The sequence below is a fragment of the Poecilia latipinna genome, unplaced genomic scaffold (genome assembly GCF_001443285.1).
Source record: "Poecilia latipinna isolate Pla-1442-1.1 unplaced genomic scaffold, P_latipinna-1.0 Scaffold104, whole genome shotgun sequence".
NCBI classification, from domain to species: Eukaryota; Metazoa; Chordata; class Actinopteri; order Cyprinodontiformes; family Poeciliidae; genus Poecilia; species Poecilia latipinna.
The window spans coordinates 254,293-274,228 of NW_015112720.1; the positions used below are offsets into that span (position 1 = coordinate 254,293).

At 37.7% G+C, this 19,936-nt stretch overlaps 3 protein-coding genes across 3 annotated transcripts in view; 1 reads left to right on the plus strand and 2 right to left on the minus strand.

The window, feature by feature from the left end:
* Positions 1-1,642, minus strand: part of ube3b (ubiquitin protein ligase E3B) — a 14,426-nt gene extending 12,784 nt beyond the window's left edge. The window contains exons 1-2 of the mRNA XM_015027595.1: positions 1,215-1,642; positions 112-280 (exon numbers count right to left, since the gene is read on the minus strand). Coding sequence (XP_014883081.1) covers positions 112-272 — 161 coding nt within the window. The 5' untranslated portion in view covers positions 273-280; positions 1,215-1,642. The remainder of the gene's footprint in view (positions 1-111; positions 281-1,214) is intronic.
* A 1,115-nt stretch (positions 1,643-2,757) lies between these two features.
* kctd10 (potassium channel tetramerization domain containing 10) lies at positions 2,758-7,391 on the plus strand. Its single transcript, XM_015027602.1, has 7 exons — positions 2,758-2,865; positions 4,134-4,347; positions 4,427-4,596; positions 5,594-5,680; positions 5,757-5,809; positions 5,886-6,081; positions 6,250-7,391. The coding sequence occupies exons 1-7, from the start codon at positions 2,863-2,865 to the stop codon at positions 6,460-6,462; spliced, it is 936 nt and encodes a 311-aa protein (XP_014883088.1). The 5' UTR covers positions 2,758-2,862; the 3' UTR covers positions 6,463-7,391.
* Positions 7,392-17,203, minus strand: myo1ha (myosin IHa). The gene is made up of 31 exons (XM_015027604.1): positions 16,712-17,203; positions 16,503-16,618; positions 15,776-15,974; positions 15,587-15,667; positions 15,228-15,407; positions 15,049-15,147; positions 14,850-14,963; positions 14,694-14,765; positions 14,478-14,597; positions 13,714-13,781; positions 13,486-13,591; positions 13,315-13,395; positions 12,957-13,048; positions 12,731-12,825; positions 12,570-12,616; positions 12,320-12,400; positions 11,475-11,580; positions 11,288-11,405; positions 11,082-11,195; positions 10,919-10,995; positions 10,767-10,835; positions 10,437-10,521; positions 10,130-10,292; positions 9,962-10,045; positions 9,772-9,865; positions 9,640-9,695; positions 9,424-9,559; positions 9,234-9,304; positions 8,084-8,181; positions 7,910-8,009; positions 7,392-7,815 (listed from the first exon to the last, which is right to left on the minus strand). The coding sequence occupies exons 1-31, from the start codon at positions 16,859-16,861 to the stop codon at positions 7,789-7,791; spliced, it is 3,099 nt and encodes a 1,032-aa protein (XP_014883090.1). The 5' UTR covers positions 16,862-17,203; the 3' UTR covers positions 7,392-7,788.
* Between the last annotated feature and the right edge of the window lie 2,733 nt (positions 17,204-19,936).

A 19,936-nucleotide genomic window follows, 5' to 3' on the forward strand; every position in this document is an offset into this window, starting at 1 on the left:
AAAAAAAAAAAAAAAAAAAAAAAGGACTATTCAGAAAACCATATTAAAAGAAAATGCAACTCAGAACATCACCATACAAAAAGAATGCAAAGCTCTTGAAACTGTAGTCACCTGATTTGCTTCTGGAGTCTGCAGCGACAGAGGAATCTTCTCACCAGAGCCTGGATCTGGGTTGCTGCTTTCTCCTTCTCTTTGTGTCCCTTTCTTTCCTCTCTGGCCTGCCTGGCTTTGTCCAAGAACTCGGACTTGGAGCTTTGAGGGACACTAAACATGGTGCACCCTAGAAAAGAAAAATGTAGACCATTGGTTCCACTTCAATAAAACTACAAGGGGGCATTTAAATAATTTACAATCAAATCAAAAAGTCTGTTGTTTTTTTTTTGTTTGTTTTTTTAAACTTGAATATTACATAAAACCAATTTTAAAACCCTTCTTTGACAGAACTGCCAAAGCAGGTCGAAAATTGGAATATCCTTTAATTGCTTATTTATTTTATTAATTCAGTTCAAAAAATGAAACTCTTTTCTTCATGAATAAAACATATACAGAAAAACAATACAAATTGTAATTGTTTATTTAAAAAAATGAATTTTGGATCTCTGAGCAATAGTCAGTTCTTTTTCTGATGTCTCTGCTTCAGGAATGGTTTAACCCACTGCAACAGTTACATCTCTTGTCTTGGATACATCTTGGTGTTGTTTCCTTAAGTTCTGACTCCAGGTCAGATTCACACCTTTTGAATCTTCTCTACACGTTTAAGTGGGTTTTACTCCACAGTACTCTGAAGACATCCCTTTCTATCATAATTTTTCCTTCCACTAAACGTTCTATTATTATGACTGGATACTGCACACTGTAAAGAGCAATCTTAACTTCTGAGGTTTAGTATCATGTAATAGATATCATTTTCATTTTTTCTAAAGATATTGATATGCCTTCATTAACTGTAAGGCATACTCATCGACACACACAGAAATATGCGCTTGAAATAACGGTATGTTATGAATCTTTATGATTTAGAGTTTTAAATTTACTTATTGAAATAATTTAACTTTTTGACAGTATTCCAAGTTATTGGGTTGCAGCTGTACCCCGTTAATATGAAGCAGGGTGACAGTTTTTTTTAGAGGTGTCAAAGTCCACATCTGTGCTTTTTCGGAGCTTGTTACTCCCTGAAAAGTTGAACATGATCATACTGTTTTGGGAGAGCTTACCAGTGAAGTTAAGAAGATAAGAAGATTTTGTCTGGCCTTCAGGCACACCTTTCGCTATACGTTCTCCTTCATCTGGCAGTTCGTAACATCCAACAAGGAAGAAAGTCCCAATAAAAAAAAAAACAGAAACAGAGATCTAACTTAGCATCTTTGGAGCTAGAAACGACTCAGTGAAGATGGAGAAGCGACTGTTAGCTCGCAGGGCTAGCCCGCAGCTTGTCGGTTTGATACTGACTATAAAACATATATTCTAAACATGGTTAGATTTAATTAGCATCGTGGTGAGGCGGACTTTGATGTTTCAACGATGTCAGTTTGTTGTAACGCAGAAGACACACCGTTTCTAAATGTAAACAATGAGAAGAGATCTCTACATAGACTGCAGCCATTAATCCATTGCGTCGCACTAAAACGACTCCGGGTAGTTTCTATCCGGTTTTGCAAAGTGCGTTCGGCGTTTAGATCCTTAATAAATAAAAAAGAAACTTTTATTAAGCAAACTCTGTTTGTACAGTAGCAGATAGTATGAATTTATTTTGTGGAATACAGCTATCGCCCAGTGTGTTAGGTGGGCGTTGGGTAGGGGGCTGTTATTGCTGTTACACTTTGCTGTATCAACGGAAACGTGTGGGATACATGATTTATTTTTCACGCGAATTAAAATTATTCATTCACAACCTCGTTTAAAGTAAAGCTATTTGTCTGTAATTAAATTAAAGAATTTCCAGCAGTTTTCGTTCTTTAAGTTTATCATGTTTTTACCTCTCCCTTTAAACTGTGCTTGGGACGGTTGACGTCATTTTTACGAAAGCGCAGCGGTACTCTGGTGATGTACCGTAAAAGTGACCCCTGTCAAGAAAATCACGTTATGGAACGCGCATTTCAAGCTATTTATGTCTTAGTCATGAAATGATAATACATACTTTACTAAATGAATTAGAGATTTTCTATAGTATTAATATGGATGTTATTGGTTATTACTCATTTCAACAATTTACTGATATATTTATTTTATATTTTTTATCCATCTATCCATTGTTTGTACCCCTTATTCTTACACTGGACAAAAAAATCAACCCAGGATGTTTTGAATTACGATACTTTTGTCTTTAATCATGCGGATTCTGTCAGAAGGTTGTAAATAATTGTGCTGAAATTGACATTTGAATCAGTCAGATAATGTTCTAATTTAATAAGTTTGTTGAATTATTTAACTCATCGCTAGCTTGTATAATAATGGGATATTTCCATGCAAAATTTGCACAAAAATGAATTTAATGTCGAATTATTATTCAGTTCTAGCACACAATTCAATTTCAAAAACACATTTCCCTTTTTTCAAGTGTGGGTGGATCATGTCTCCTCAGATGTAATATTTATTTATGTATTCTTCAATATAATATTTTAATAAAAATGTAAATATTTAATTATAAAACATCTTCGTTTATTCAAGATTTTAATATTTAATTTTTTTTTTTTTTGGACAAAAGTATTGTGTTGTCAGGCACTTTTGATCGCTCCTAAACCTATTAGCACTTGAAAAGCCTTTCCTGTCACCGGGCGCTTTTTTCTGCACAACACCGGAAAATAGTGGGTGTTAGCTGACTGGCGTTAGCAAGCAACAACTTCGAAGTCAGCTGTGGGTTCTATGGTAAATATACGGGTTTCTTTCTAACCATAAACAAATTATTTATTCCTTGGTATCATAATATTTAGAAATAAAGATTATTTAAATGTTAGTATGAAATAATTTACTTATTATAGAATATCTTCGGTAACTCATGACTATGCTAACTGGCTGCTAGCTACTGAGCGCTAAATCGAAGTTGAAATATCACTTCACTGTTTTAGAAACAAACTAACATCTAATGTTTGGAATCATTAGTGCCTCTTATTTATTTTTTTGTTGGATTCGATTTTTCTAATTGTGGAAGCTTTCGTTAGTTTACTGATGGCCTTGATGACGCCGTTTTTTCCCAACTGAATAAAATGTTCATTCCTTTTGAAATGTGACACGTTCAGAATACTCAAGTAAACATAGATAGGTTTTGACTGATCTGATTTTAATTTTGAACAACTTAAAATAGACTGCATCAGTAATAGTAAGACAAAATGTGGAAGTACTTTAGACATTTCATTAAAAATATTTAAGACTTTCTGCTTACTTATCGATACCAAATCATGCAATCAGAGTTTTATTATGGCATCTGATGTTAACTTATATATTCACTTTGTGTGTTTTTGCTTATATTTGTTATCTCTTTGGATCATTTCTGGTATACTCACCTCTATACCAGATCAATAGGCCCTATGGTGACCACCGCCCAGTCCTTTGGGTTATAATTAAATTTAGAGGTGGCTTAATCGACAATCGGTGAAAGTCATTACAATGTCTTGATAAGGATAATATACTTTTGATTCTTTTTTGAATATAATTATAAAACCACATTGCATTGATAGTATTATATAGAATTTGTAACTAAAAAGTATGGAAGATTATGGATTGGTTATGAAAGTATGGAAAATGAAGTTGCTGCAAGCTTTCAGTAAGCATACGTCTTTTGAAGGAAATCACAATGAGGACTACAGTGCCTATTGTATAGATGGACAAAATGAGACCAGTTCCAATCTTGAAATGTTTTGTGACAGGGGCTACTCCTGTACAGAGAAGTTCATAAGGTTCATTCATTCTGATGGATTCTCAGTAGGAGACAGGCTGTTGTTCAGCACTTATGATTCCCTTCATAAATCACATTGGTTTATGAAGAAGGCTGTGTGAAGTAGTACCAAAAGGTGTTACTTATGTGGCATTACCCCTAGTAGATAACAAAATAGCACAGACGTTTACTCCACTCTTCATGGAAACGTGAATTTAAGGGAGATCATTCAATTTTGGTGTTTTTCCGTGTTTTGTTCCAGGAAGAGATGTCAGGAGACAGTGTGGTGAGCTCTGCAGTGCCAGCAGCTACAACCAGGACCACATCCTTCAAAGGTTCCAGCCCCAGTTCAAAGTATGTGAAGTTAAATGTGGGTGGAGCGCTCTACTACACTACAATGCAGACACTAACGAAGCAGGACACCATGCTTAAAGCTATGTTCAGTGGGCGGATGGAGGTGCTTACAGACAGTGAAGGTAAGCTCTGTATGTGCATTTTTGAACACAGTAACTTGATGTTCTTTGCTTTTACACACCAATGGTTTTCTGTTTATAGGTTGGATCCTAATTGATCGCTGTGGAAAACACTTTGGAACAATCCTTAACTACCTCCGAGATGGGGCGGTCCCACTCCCAGAGAGCCGTCGGGAAACTGAAGAGTTACTCGCAGAGGCCAAGTATTATCTTGTCCAAGGCTTAGCTGATGAATGTTCAGCAGCCTTGCAGGTTAGTTCTTTCATAAAAAATCTGATATCTGATTATGCTTCAAGGCTCAAAATGTTGTACATTAGGGGACGGCATCCTGCATACTTTTGATGTCCCAAGTGGTTATTTGAGACACCGTTAGCTCTTCTGTCTATGAACCTTCTCTGCACACTTTCTCTAACGAGGCATTTTTGTCCACACAATGGCCACACTGTGGATATTTTCTCTCTTTTTTTTTTTTCTAGCCATTTTCTGTAACCCACAGAGAAAATGCCAGCAGATTCTGACACACTCAGTCCAGGCCGCCTGGCATCAACAACCATAATTTGTCCAAAGTCATTGTAGTTTCCATTCTTCTCCATTAGTTTGAATTTGAGGAAGTTGTCTGGGTGGCTGAATTGTTTAGTTTCTGCCATGTGATTATCTGACTTTCTATGTGTGCTTTCTAACATTGAATCAAGTTTACCCAGAAAAGTGGCTGAAGGTAGAAACTTGTGTTTTAATACGACTAAAGACATTGTTATTTAACAACAATGTTGTTGCATTACAGGTGATGCTGAAATCTCCTTTTACTCTTTACATGCTCAGTCAGCTCTGCATGGTTTTTGTTCTTGATACTTTGTTTTGAACTCGATACCAAAGCGTTACCTTTTTGTCTACATATACTTGGATATGCTCATGAAAGTACCCTTTCCTGCTCATCTACTTACCACTAAGTGCCTGTTTCTCTTTGTAATCAAATATTTTGATGGAGACGCACTCATAAAAATGGTGAAATATGATTTATAATTAACGACATTGTTTTAAAGGTTTTTCATTAAACCGCCATTTCTATTGTGGCAGTAATTCTTGTTTAGGTAACATGGCCACTGCTGAAACCAAAATAGCTGAATGGCCTCCTTCTGGCAGACACCTATCCTAGTTACATGGCAGAATTTAGTTTACGGTGCATTTGTCATCATATTTAGTCTGTAATTTAACTGCAGTGTTTAATAAAGGAAATAAAATTGTCTTTCAGAAGAAGGAAACATATGAACCTCTTTGTAAAGTGCCTCTCATGACGTCATGTAAGGAAGAGCAGAGACTCATTGCAACCTCAAACAAGGTATGTTCTTGTAGCTTGTACTGAATTTTATGGCGCTATTAAGATTTTTTAACTAAGAAACATTTTGTCTTTCCAGCCTACTGTGAAACTGCTGTATAACAGAAGCAACAATAAATATTCATATACTAGGTGAGTGGATCATAACCCAGGTGACTTGCAGTGTCATTCATCAATTTTATTATTTATTTTTTTATCTCCTGTCCAGCAATTCTGATGACAACATGCTAAAAAATATTGAGCTTTTTGACAAGCTGTCGTTGCGGTTCAATGGGCGAGTCCTCTTCATTAAAGACGTGATAGGGGATGAGATCTGTTGCTGGTCCTTTTATGGCCAGGGTCGTAAGATTGCAGAAGTGTGCTGCACTTCCATTGTTTACGCCACAGAAAAGAAGCAGACTAAGGTAAATATGCATTTGTTGCGTTTTTTTGTCATTAAAATAAATTCTTGGATTGCGGCACTTCTGACCTTCAGTACTCGTCTACCCTGTACAGCCTTTTTCATCATTACTATTACATAGCAGTACATTTTTCACTATAGCTCTTATTTTATTTCTCTGTGAAACACTCAGGTTGAGTTTCCTGAGGCGCGCATCTATGAGGAGACCCTCAACATCCTTCTGTACGAGTCCCACGACGGTCGGGGTCCAGACAACGCGCTGCTGGAAGCTACAGGCGGCGCTGCGGGAAGATCTAGCCATCTGGACGACGACGAAGAGCCCGTAGGAAGAGTTCGTAGGATTCACGTCAAACGACCCGATGACCGCACACACCACCACCAATGACCTCCATTGTTCTGACCCAAGCAGCCTGTGTCTCTGCACCGTGCTTGTGCCTTACAAACACCACGCAAATCACTCTCTCTCTCACTTCCTGTTGTCTTTTACCAGCTTCTCCAAGAGACTGCTCTGAGTGGCGTACATCGGTTTGTGTTGTTTTCTGTTTTTGTGTCTCGTTTTAGTTGTTTAGCTGTTGTGTAATCTTAAAAATGACTTCTCCTACAGTTGCTTACATGGATGTTTGCTTCCAGCAGAACAAGGTTTACCCATCGGACTGTTTGTGGGGTGTTTCTGTCAGTATAAATTTGTTGCTTAAGGGTCCAAGCTATGTGACACACAGCAGAACCTGAAGTACAACATTTAATTACTTAAAAAGGTAATGTAGACGGTTTGCTGCTTTGGGTCTGTTCAGTGGTGTTATACCACAATGCAACCATACTGTGGCGCTGTTTTACCCCTGGAATGTTACCGTGGCTATTTTGTAGCCTGATAATTAATAAAACTGTATTTAAAAAAGTAATTTTTATGTTACAGTATCACAGAAGAATGCAACATTTTACTCTCTGGATTATATTCTATTTAGCCAGGACTGATAAATTTCCCTTCACTCCACTATAAACCTTTTATTCTCCAGTGGAGGAAACCTGATCTGTGACCTGAGGTGCTAAATGTACTGAGCTGATTGAATGATGTCTGCTGAGGTTTAAGTGAATGAGTGTAATCAGAGCGAAGGAAGGGGATGCCTGTCTACAAGCTTTTAACAGAGATGGGAATTAGACCTGTCCATCACTGCATTCATCAGAATATACTGTCTTGTCTGCATACTTGTATGTTCAAGTCAAAGCACTCATCGATTTTTAGGTCTGTTGTACAGAAGTGAACAAATGATGTTTTATATTTATATATCCTTTATCACAAATAAATTTCTAGATGCATTGATTTTGGTATGTGTTTAATTTCCACATGTTCCTCGTCAGTGAAAATACAAAATTATATAATACATATGGCTTCGTTGTTTAAAGAATTACGTGGGGTATTTTTACCGAGTTTGAGAATAATATGGTTTCCTCAAGTCAGATATTTTTTTGCACAACATCTTTGATTTTTCAACTTAAAGTTAACCTTTTGATTTAACATCTCAGATTTAAACTTTACTAGATAATATATCAAACTGTAGTTTTATTGTAGGTAAATATTGTACTGGAAATTAACTTGTTTCTGTCCGATGAGGGATGCAGCTGTTTCAGGTTGGGTGTGCATCCTGTTGACATGGTCCTCTCCTAAGGGGTCTCCTGATTAAATATGCAGGGGCTTCTTGCGTGTCCTCACATGTTACCGTGTCTTTGTTCGTGTTGCAACCTGCAGCAAAAAAAAAAAAGAAAAAAAAAAGTGGTTTGTGTTTTTTCTTATTCTCCAGGTGAATTTAAAGATGTGATTATTTGTTTTTACTCACCACCATCAGGTGTCCATTCTTGGCTTTGTACACCATGGCCTCCTGCCCTGTGGTAAAGTCCACTGCGCTCTCTTTGCCAGACTGGATTTCGAGCTTAATGCTGAAAAACGCCAAAGTTGTTGAGTAAATCTGAATGGCAAAACCAGGTGTCTAGTTTTCAAATCTTGAACTCACCTGCCCTGAACCACTTTGATTGCATCCTGTTTGTTAGCAATGATGCTGAGTTTTGTTAAAAACTCATACAGGTGATCACACTGTATGATCAGATCTCCCTGAGACAAACAGAGTGACAAATGATCTTGCTAGTTGTTGTTTTTTTACCAGGAAATGTATAAGTTTTAATGTTTCTGAATCTTCACAAACTTAGTCATCATTAGAATAATTTCTGTATTACCATAGTCATGATCAGTGTCGGTTTAAGTAAAAAATACAAACCCAGATCTTACATTATGTCATGTATTTGTATTCAAAAGAGTCAAACGTTGAGTAAAATAGTCACTGCAGTTAACAGCAAATCTTTTGGAGTAAGTCTGATCACTTTCCACATCTTGATGACATTTCTGTCTATTGTTTTTTTTTTTTAACTCAACCTCACATTAAATTGAGAATGTCAGCAATTTTCAAACCTTGAAGATTCTTAGTTGGATTTAGTTCTTTTGCTTTCACTGGGGAGTTTTAGGCACAAATATGCTTTGATTAATCCTCATTGTTGGAGCTGTGGGTGCATGTTAACAGATGTCCAACCCAGCTGTGGATCTCTGCAGCTCCTCCAGAGTTACCTTGAACCTTCTCTGATTAATCCTCTCCTTGTTCAGTTTAGATGGATACCTCTGTTTTGGTAGAAATGCAATTGTTCCACTCTCTTTAAGTTTTCAGGAATTTTATTGAAAAGCTCTCTGTGACATGTTCAAAGCTTGAAATTTTTGAAAATGTTGTTTATGGGGTAGCTCTGCTTCTCCACAGCCTTTATATCTGACTCATCTGATGCTGGTTTCATTAATGTCCTCTAACCTCGGAAACCTTCACAAACCAGCAGGATTTATACTGACATTACATTAAATAAAGTTGGGCTCCATCTGAAGCCTTTTGGTTGCACAGAATTTCTTTAAGAGTATCAGAGTAAGAAGGCTGAATAGAAACACACACCCCACTTTTCAGATTTGTAAAAAAAAAAAAAAAAAAATATACATGGTCCTGTATCCTTTTCATTCCATTTCAAAAATACTACAAAATTAATTCGCCAGCTTTAGTTGATTTATTACATGAAATCCCAATAAAATACATTGTGTGTAATGTAATAAAATAAAATAAAAAAAAGACTCACCTTTTGTTTGGGGTCTTCACAAGTTATATGAATTACAATGATGCCATCGCTTAAGTTGCTTACAGATATCCCTGCAAAAAGTCCAAACTCAATTTTTGCCCTCCATGAGAACACTAATAATAATAATAATAATAATAATAATAATAATAATAATAATGTTAACCACTGAATTATTGAATGCAGCTCAGACCTTTGAGAGAACTGTACGACACTCGCCGTTTGATCTTGGCTTCCTCCACCAGATGGGCAGCAGTCTTGGTGAGGATGAGCTGCCTTGGCCTTGGTTTGAAGCCGTTTCTGTCATACTTAATGACGGGGACACTGTACTGCAGAAACACAGAACCCAAATCACTCAGCGCTTGATTTGGTGCTGGATTACGTCAAGCTGGTCATTTCATCCCATTACCTTAATCTGCTCATTGCGAATCATACTCAGAACCCGGATGTTTATCTCTTGTTCGCCTGGAGAAGACGGACCATGCATGTATGTGACCGTCTGGAAACAGAAGTGTGTGGAGCTGTTTTATTTGAAACTCACTGATTCTTGTGTCCAAGAAAGGTTGAGGGATGCTTGGTGGATAACTTTCCTTTTTGCCTTTGAAGATCGCGCTGGTGACAACTTTCATTTGAAGCTGAAAGAACAAAAAAAATATTAACTACTAAAGCAAAAAAAAAGACAGAGCATTTTATTTTTGTCTTATATGTATGTTGTGGTTAATGTTTCTTACTTGTGCTTTTTTCTGTGGTGGGATTCCTCGCACATATTTCCGCACCATCAGACGGTAGTGAAGCTTCCGCAGTATCTCTGATGCCTTTAACAAAGCAATAAAATCATCCTCAGAGCCAAAAGTTGACTTTCCATCAGGCTGCGTTGAAACAAACAAACGCTGAGTTACCTCAGTGAGCACAGCTGGGGGAGTTAGCCAGGTTGTCTTATCCAAAACTGTCTTTGGCAGATTGTTTTTCAGCCTATTCAAGTAGCTTTGTCTCACAAAAGCCAGGTACTCTGAGTTATCTGTGCTTTTTGCTTCCCCTCTGTTTATGTAGGCTTTGATGAACCTAAAACAGGAGAACAAAATGCAATTTAGATGAAATGATGTGATGACATTTAGATTTAGGGTGCCATTTTATTATTATTATTATTATTATTATTATTATTATTATTATTATTATTATTATTATTATTATTATTATTTTGCTTACTTCTTGATGACTTTTACAGCCCATGCTCTTTTCTCTTTCTCCTTCCTGGCCTGTGCTCCTCTCCAACACGTCTCAATCTTTGTTGCTGAAGACATGAAATGAAAGTCAAGTTTGCTTGCACTTCAGCAGAGTCAGAGGTTTGAATATCTGTGAAATCTTCCTAAGTCTAAAACATAATGTCTGTTTTTTAATCACTTGCTGTTGGAGATGTGATAGATATTTTTAGCATAAAAACTTCTTTTCCAATCCAGTGTATGGTGCTGGTATCAAAGTTATCTTCATGGTTTGCAAATATTTAAGCACCAGTCTGTTTCATGTTCTGATATTTACCAGCCTCTTTCTGTTTCTTGAACTCTCCCTTCACTTTGTATCCTTTATACTTGGCCTGAAGTTTTGATGCTGCAAATCCAAAGCATACAAAACCATTAAAAGCCTTAAGCAGTGATAATAAAGATTTGATTTGAGATTTGAATTAAACTCACCCAAGTCATGTTTGCATTTCTCGTAAGCATCCTCTGTGGCATAAAGGGTCCTGGGATGACGGATGAAGATCTTGGTTCTATAAAAATCCAATCAAGTATTGTAATTTTTGCCTAAGCTGGCTTACTGGGTATTTTTTAGGCTGAATAAGAAAGTTTTCTTCACCTTCCCATCTTGTACTCATCAGGCAGGTAGCCCAGGTGTTGAACCAGCAGTTCAACCCCATCAGCAGGTATTCCTCTCCAGTGAGGCCAGGTGGCTGGACACAGGGGTTTGTATCTGTGACATGAGCCAGGTAAACACACACAGGAAACGTTTACACACATGAAATCGAGCACAACTTCATGGGGAAAGATATGTTCTTGCAGGACCTCTTTAAGAAGTCCTCATACTTCCGACGGTAAGCAAAACCAGCTCTTCTGACTCTGAGATGCTCCATCAGGCCCAGGTACTTCACCTGGTGTCTGATCAATGCTTCATCAAACTGTCCTGTGATTGGATGACAGCGATCATAAAACGACCGTGTTGATTCTATTGACCTTTTCTGAGCTGACATACCTGGCTGCTTGGACTCATTGGACTTTAGACAGCGTATGTACCAGGCCTCTTTAGCCATGAGCATCTCTGTGAGCTTCTGCAGGCTGTTCTTAAACTGGGTCGCTACCTACAGACACAGCCGTACCGTCAGTTCAATTGGCAGATACATCATGTATGAATTAAGACTTTTAGTCCGATTGTGGATAACAGATTTTGCCTTGTCAGTCAGAATGTATTATCGCCAGTCTTCAAGGGATATAAATTATGGATATAGGCTTAATTATTTGCATACATCTGTATGTATTCTTAAATACATGTTTCTTACATATTCTTAAATACAATGTCTTTTAGCAAACTGCAGAAACACCAGACATTTTCTGTAGTCACAGCAAGCTCAAGGAATCATTCTGGTGGAACATTTCACCACTTTTCTGACCAGAATTGGCAAAGTCCATACAAATCAGTTGGCGTCCACAATATTTTTATTAAGTCTGCTTAACGATACCTGATCTGGATCAGTGTCCTGTTAGAACATTCGATTTTATCCAAGTTTAATTACCAGCTTCTTGATTTTAGGTGAAGTTGATCAATTTGGATGTAGTTTTCCTTTATTCCCTTTTGTGTACGATAGTTCAATGGCCTCTTCAAAGAGCTTCATCCTGAAAATACTTTATGTGGAATTAAAATGGCTCCATGCCTGGAAACCAGTTAACTGAGATAAGCTGCGCCATTTCTGATAGGAACAGTGGCCAAATACCCAATTGGTGTCTGTAAAAATTCATCAAAGATGTTTGTTGCATCATCAGTGCATGAACAATTTTACATTTTATTGTTACCAATAAGAATCCAAACACAGATGAACTTACTGTCTCTGGTCTCCTCTTGTTTGTTGTGTCCACAGCAGAGAAGCACTCCCTGACAATCGTATTTTTTGACTGACACACCAGCTTTAAAAAGAAGTGAGAATCCACATTAGTGCATGTTTACATCAAGATAATAAATTGTTAAATATCATCCATCCATATCTTGTTTTAATTTACTGCAGTCTTGCAACAACATACGTTTTGGTTACATATCTATACCTCAATAATTAGAGGTGCAAAAATCCGTACTTACATTTGTTATGTTTCTGTATAACAGGTCATTATTTTTGTCAAGAAAACCTAAAAATGTAAAAAATAAAAAATAAATCTCAAAGTTAAAGGACTGCCACTATGAAATTACTGCAGTCCAGATGTTAATGTGAAAATGGCCTCTGGACTGTGGTTTTATTTTACCCACAACGCAGTAAGTGACCTCCCCGGCGTAATGCAGGAGTCTGAAATCTCCCCTCTCCAGAGTCTTCCGTGTCATTTTGTCAGCCAGTTTGTGTCTGCAGTCAAAGAGGTGGAAACAGAGTCAGAGGTGTACCATAACTCTTTGTCTTCATGAAGGCACAGTCCACTCCACTGAGCAGAAACCTGATGTTTGTGGTCGCTAATAATACTACAAAATTGAACTCACGTCACAAAGTGCGGGTGATTGCCCATCTTTTCTTCTAATCTCTCCAGAAAGGTGAGATCGGTGGCATCTCCTGGCCTGAGACACTCTTCGTCCTGCAGAATCAGATTTAGGTATTTATTTTGTTATTGTTAAACATCACTTATACAGCCATATTCAGTAAATTAGCGTATTAATGAAAAGTTCCTTTATTTCAGCATTTTAATTCCCCAAGTCTAATACAATGATGGTTTCCCACTTACAGCTAATGAAAGCATGTGATTCCATAAAATATTAAAGATAACAAAAACAAAATTTTTACTACAAAAATATGGACAAATACAACTGCATTTATGTGAAAAGACTTCTGAGGATTACACACCAGTATGGATATGATTCCTCTGTGTTTCTCCTCAACCAGGTCGCAGATGATCTTATTGTTGAAGAACTGAACCGGCTCCCACTTTGAGAACAAACCACATAGAATAAAGCTAGAAAATGTTGATGATCATTCATTTTGCTTTTTCTTTTTCCATGCTTTGATCAGTCTCACCTCAATTCCCTCAGCTTCGTATTCTTCCTGCTCAGCTTTGAGCGTCAGCTGGATGAAAAGCTGCTGCAGCTTCTCGTTGCAATAGTTTATACAGAACTGTTCAAAACTGACGACAAAGAGGGCAAATATTTCAGTTTTTTGTGTGCAAAACTCATGTATGATGGTAGCATTGGGCAAAAACGTGTTATATATTTATCACAGAATCAACTATCGGAGAATGCAGCTCACCTGTTAACATAGAACACCTCAAATCCATATATGTCCAGAAGCCCGATAACAGTCTTCCGTGAAGAGTCCTAGCGGAAAATATTGCTATAAAATACTGAACTTTAATAAACTATTCTCTATGGAGGACCAAAACCGACATAATAAAAAATAAAAGAATAAATATATAAATAAAAGAATAAATGTATAAAAATAAAAGAATAAATATATATTTTGATAAGAAATAAAAGCATAAATATATTTTTGTAGGACCAAAACTGACAAAATAAGAAATAAAATAATAAATAGATAAATAAAAGAATAAATATATAAATAAAATAAATATAAATATAAATCCATAGTTCTCACCCCTTGAATGTTTCCACATGTTGTTATGTCACAGCCATAAATGTAGTTGTATTTTATCTGGAGTTTTACTGAGAGTACATCATGCAAGAAGATGGATAGAAGTGGTGGGAAAATAATGCATAGTTGTTTTTTTGTTTGTTTTTTTGCTGCTTTTTTTACTTTTCTTTTAAAATACAAGTGTGGTGTGAATTTGCTCTAATACCTTAAGTTAAAACCAGTAAAACAATTCTAAGTTAGCAGAAAACTTTGCTACCTGTGTGTTATGACTCTTTAATTATCTCAGATTTTTTTTTATTTTTGAGAATGCCATAAAAATGCATTGAATTTGTGGTTGCAAAAGGAAAAATGTAAAAAGTTCAAGGGGTGTTTATGTTTTAGCTTTGAAAATAAAAACCGGTATGTAAGCTTTTACATCATACCTTGTTCTCCATGGACTCATTAATCCTGTTGACCAACCAGGTAAAAGTCTGTCCGTAGATGGCTTTGGCCAGGGCGTCTCTGACATAGATGGCGTGGTCTATTGTGAATGGAGTGAGGACCTTAAAAATATTTTTATTTAAAAGTCACAGTTGTAGTTGGGAGAAACACAGTTTTATCACCTAGTGAGAGTAAAAGAGGCTTTGGTGTCTGTCCACCTGCTCTGTTTTGGCTTCAATCTTTCTGAATGTAAGTCCTTCCTTAAGGCTGTTGGCATCCACCCCCAGGAGCTGTGAAGGAAACTGAAATGAGTCGCCAGATGGATTTCTGAGCCTAGTCTGGACATCAAACTCAGGAATGTTTGCTTTCCTTACATCTGAAACCCAGTTCAGCTCCGTGTTGTTCTTCAGGAGGGCGTGACCTTTACTGTCCGGATCAAAGTGAACATTTCCCAAATGGAGAACACTCGCAACCACCCTAAACAGATGCTGCACAGAGACACTCAGGTTTTTTGGTTGTCTTTTACCAACATGTTCATGTTAATACTGGTTCAAGCGAAGCCATTCAACTTACATTGGTGTTAGTTTCATCAAATTCAATGACTTGCAGGGCATTTTTGACAGACTTCCAGTCGTTTTTGTCATTAATAGACGACACAATGGCACATTCCCCCTGTTGGAAACAAAGAACACACAACTGTAAAATATTTATAGTCGTCATAATTAAGAGTGCTCTTCTGAAGTCATGCAAACCTGCGTTAGGTAGTAGTAATGCTGGACGTCTCTCTCAAGGCCCAGCTGCGTCAGCAGGTCATCAGATCCTCCTTCCACCAGCTGGTAGAAAACGTGGAAGTTCCTTTCTCCATGATTCTGGTGCACAACCCTCGATTTCTCCAGCAGGTAGTTCAGGATGTGGCCTCCAACAGCATCCCCCTTCAGGCATCAAGATTTACATTTGATCATCTTAACATTATATGCAATGCTGACTTTGCTTTCTTTTCATTGACTTTGTAAGGTAAAAGAAAAAAAAAACATGTTTTGTTTTGATCCTTGTTTCTTTTTTTACTGATATATATGTTTTTTCCCACAGCAGCATTTGCTTGAGTCCTTACCTGACTGTCGAACTGAATATCCATGTATTTCCCAAACCGACTTGAGTTGTCATTTTTCAGAGTTTTTGCATTCCCAAAAGCCTTTAATAGTAAAAAAAGAAAGCTCTTTTATTCAGAATAACCGTCACAATCACCTCTTATTTAAATGCATAGCCGATGTTCTGATAAAATTAGAAGCAACTATTGAACCTCTAAGACAGGGTTGGACATGAGCATCTTGTCTCTGACGGTGTTCATTAAAGTGGTGCTTGGGCAGCTGACGGCATAATACTGCAGGATCTTCTTTGAGGCCTCAGTTTTTCCTGCTCCACTCTCACCAGAGATGAGGATGAAGTGATTGTTGAACTCTGTCAGCATGGTGTGGTAGGCATTATCAGCCAAGGCATAGCTGGATGGATAGATAAGAACTGTTACACATCAAAGGTCTAGTTAGGAAAATACGCGTTAACAGGCTTAAAACGACAAGATTTATATGGATTGGTGATTATATACATTTATAGAGTAATATAGCAAGATTTATAGCAAGATAATAAGATTTATTTTCTTTACAATTCAGATTATGTTGAAATTTACCTAAAGGATCAGATCCAAAGAATTATTGTGGACATTTTTAATTGACTTTGCCTTTCTTAAATAAACTAAAACAAAATGGACACTCTTGATTTGGGCAAACCAATGACGTTGATTTTTTTTTTGTTCCTGGTCAGTAAAATCCCAAATCTTTCAAGTCATTTCTGAAAACAGGATTTTGATAAAGGATATTTTTTCTTTTTTTTTCTTTAATAATCCCATGAGCTGAAATTTTTTTAACCATGTTTTTTCTTGTTTGCTACAGGATAGAGTTAAAGATTTTATTGACTTTATTTACACTCTGATTGAACAGTGTACACAGTTTGGATGCCCATCAAAAACTCACATATGCGGTGGAAGCTCAAAAAAGTTGACACCCATGTAGACATCCATCTGTTTCTTACTGTAGATGTCCAGGTCCTTGTATGGATTCACAGACACAATCAGTGTGCCAATGTAAGTCTAAGGACACGACAGAGTGACAACAGTACTTATTTCATCATTCAAAACACATGATTTAATTTAGATGTGGAGTTTCTTTTTTCTGGAACTCACATAGATAAGATCCTTGCTGAAACGTTTCTTCAGATTGCTGATCACAGCCACTTCTGTGGTTTCATCCAGAAGGACAAAGTCCTGGATTCCCACTCGGTCCCTGGCGGTCAGGGCACCCTCCATGTCCAGCCGACCCTGTGCAACAAGCATCAGTCATCCCGCAGCTCAATACTCTGCTAAAAGCTCCTGAGATGGTAAATTGTTATTTACTGTTAACCCAATGTTGTGTGATCCATTTCTTAGTACATTTTTATTTTATACTATTTAACTTTAATTAACTGAATAGTGTTTGCTAGTTCGTTTTATTCTACAAATAGGAGAAAATTGGGCATAATGAAAACAAATGCAACAGTTATAAACAACACATGCGACAATTATGAATGGATAAAAAGTTTCAAGAAATCTGTTTTGACATCTCCATCTGGATGAACGCATGTTTCAGTAGACAACTCCAAGGGGTAGCAAAGACCAGAAAAGGCACATACAGTCTATTTTGTGGATCTATAGAAACTAAAAAGATTTTGAGCTCCTAAAAGTCTCTGTACCAATGGCTTTGATTATTCATATGAACAAACAGAAGATAATTGCTACACCATTCACAGGGACCTTGGCTAGCAGCCGTTCATTCAATTGAGCTGATGCTCCAACTAAACACTACACAGAGTGCAAAATGGACTGGCAGAGCCTGAAACAGCGGCGTGTTTTAGAAGTATAGTGGGAAAAAAATTCCACCAATCTGTTTAGCATTCACAGCACCAACACTTTGACCAAAGGTTTTCACAGCTTTTGTTGGTTTTATTTTATTATTTTTTTTCACTCCCTCTTTGGAAGCAGAAATCCTTTGATTCCCAACTCTCTCTCTAAAAACATTTAAAAAAAGATAATCCATTGGATCTAATTGACACAAAGCCCTCCTTTCCCCCTCCCTCATCCGTCCGTCCTCCTCCTATGGCCCTCGTTTCTTCTGAGAACGGCCGAGGGGCTTTTTGTCCTGTAAATACCACGGAGGAGAGACAAAACAGACGTCTTTAAAATGCAGTCTACAATCCATTACACATATTCTCCCTGCATATCCATTCAGTAATTATTCATTAGAAAACATTTAACGTCACAGTGAATTTCACACTAGGCAGTCGAAACACAATGGAGGAGATTTGGCCTATTTTGGGGGTGAGGAGTTGTGGGTGGGGTGGGGGGTGGCTGTACAGAGGAAGGGGTGAAGGCAGGAGAGGGCGGAGGGGAGCAGTATTTGTCTGATCTGAGAACCTCTGAAACGGGTCCGTCTTGAGACAACGAGACAGACTAAATAGCGCAGTAACGGTCCGTGCCCTGCTGCTTGCTGTGACACTCATTTAGGGTGCTCCAGTGTGCCCCGAGGGCAAACAATAGAGCCTTGTTCCTGGCAATCTTGTGCTGTAATTTGGACTCCATTACTTTGCTCATATGGGGCCCCATGGACGGACAGAGGAGGCTAGTCAGATGAGTGGGTTTTTTTTTTTTCCCACCTGTCAGCACAGCACCCCCAGTCTTCTCAACCCTTACTTGAACAATACGCCTCACCCTGTGCTCCCCACCAATAACCCTCACACGACCCCCTTCCCACAGCACTCCCCTCCCACTCACCCACTTTAAGCCTATGAGACAGGTGAACAATATCATTGAAGGAACCCTTTTTTGGACGTCAGAATCAATCTGCTGATATGATGGTGGTGTCGCTGCTGCAGGGTATCTGTGACACCCCCTTCTTTCATGGGAACAAACTTCTCTCTGGGCAGCAAACGGGGACAATCTGCTGGGACAGCGTGACTTCGGGTTGCCATACAGTGTTACAAGCAATAACATGGGCAGATAAGCTGCTGTCAGGAGATGAGATTGATTAATTCAGAGGTGGTGATAATGCCGGTGTTTTCGGCCTTTCGGAGCAAATCTGGAGGTTTGCCGTTTTCGTTCAGCTCATTCTTTTGCAGAAAGCAGAAGTGTTTTTAATGACACCGGCCCTGAAAAGCTGAACACTAACTGGGCGTTCTCAGTGCAGGAGGACAATGGCGTATGAACATGATGAGGAACCTGGCAACTGGAGAGGTTCTCTATATAGCCTCGTGAACACGGGTGCATCAAAATAGATTAGATAACCATTAAAAGTTTATTCCTTAAAAGTTCATTTCGGCAATTCCATTCACAAGGTGAATCTCAAACTCGGATTAATTTATTTGATGCTGGTGATTGTGATGAATATGGCTTACAGATAATGGAAACCCCTTAATTTAGTTTCTCACAAAGTTAAATTCTTGCAATAGAGCAAAAAAATGACAAGGTTGAGGAATTACAGCAGAAAAATAAGAAAAATTTTATATAATCAGATGTCCAAATCTGTAAACAAACTGAGAAAGGAATATTGGTACACAGAAGAGAGCCAAACCGCACCTAATCCACCAAAGAGTCAATTGCATCTTTGACAACAAGATTAAAACTCCAGAGGTTTCTAAAGAAGCTGGTTGTTGACAGAGTTCAATATTCAACCATATCAATGGAAAATTAAAAGAAAGGAAAAATGCGGCAGGGAAATGGAGACATACAATATGGACACTGCAGCTTCTTACGTATACAATTAATGGCTCACAGGTCTCAAAACTTGATGTGCAAACAGGTGATTCACCTATTTGTTTCTGCAGTATTGGGGCAGAGATGCATCCAAATGCTGCAGGAGATTCACAAAGTGTGGACTGAGCTTACAGTGCTTAAACTGAGCACAGACATCCCATTCAGTATTGAATAGCAATGACTAGAAGCAATAGAAATCTTGTTCATATGCAACTGATGTTTTTATTTTTCTCACACATTGATGCCCTGGGCAATGAGCCATATTACCAATATCAAAACATCACCACAGCATCATCCATTGAATCAATGATTCATGTAAATGGACGCTCATCCAAGTGCCGGATGAAGATACAGTGCAGTACAAGCCATGGATGCATCTTTACATAGACTGAGATTTCTGTATTTTTTTTTATTTGTTTTTATTTAATGCAATTTTTAAAATTTCTGGGTAAATCAACGTTTTTATAAGCTTGTCATTCTTTGCTCTATTGCAAGCCGTGGTCATCAAAACCAACAGAAATAAACCCTTGAGCTATGCCGCTCGCATCTGTTTAAAAAAGTTCACTTTTTAATGAGATTCTGATTTGTTGAAAAGCACCTAAAATGCATACTGACCAGTTCAGT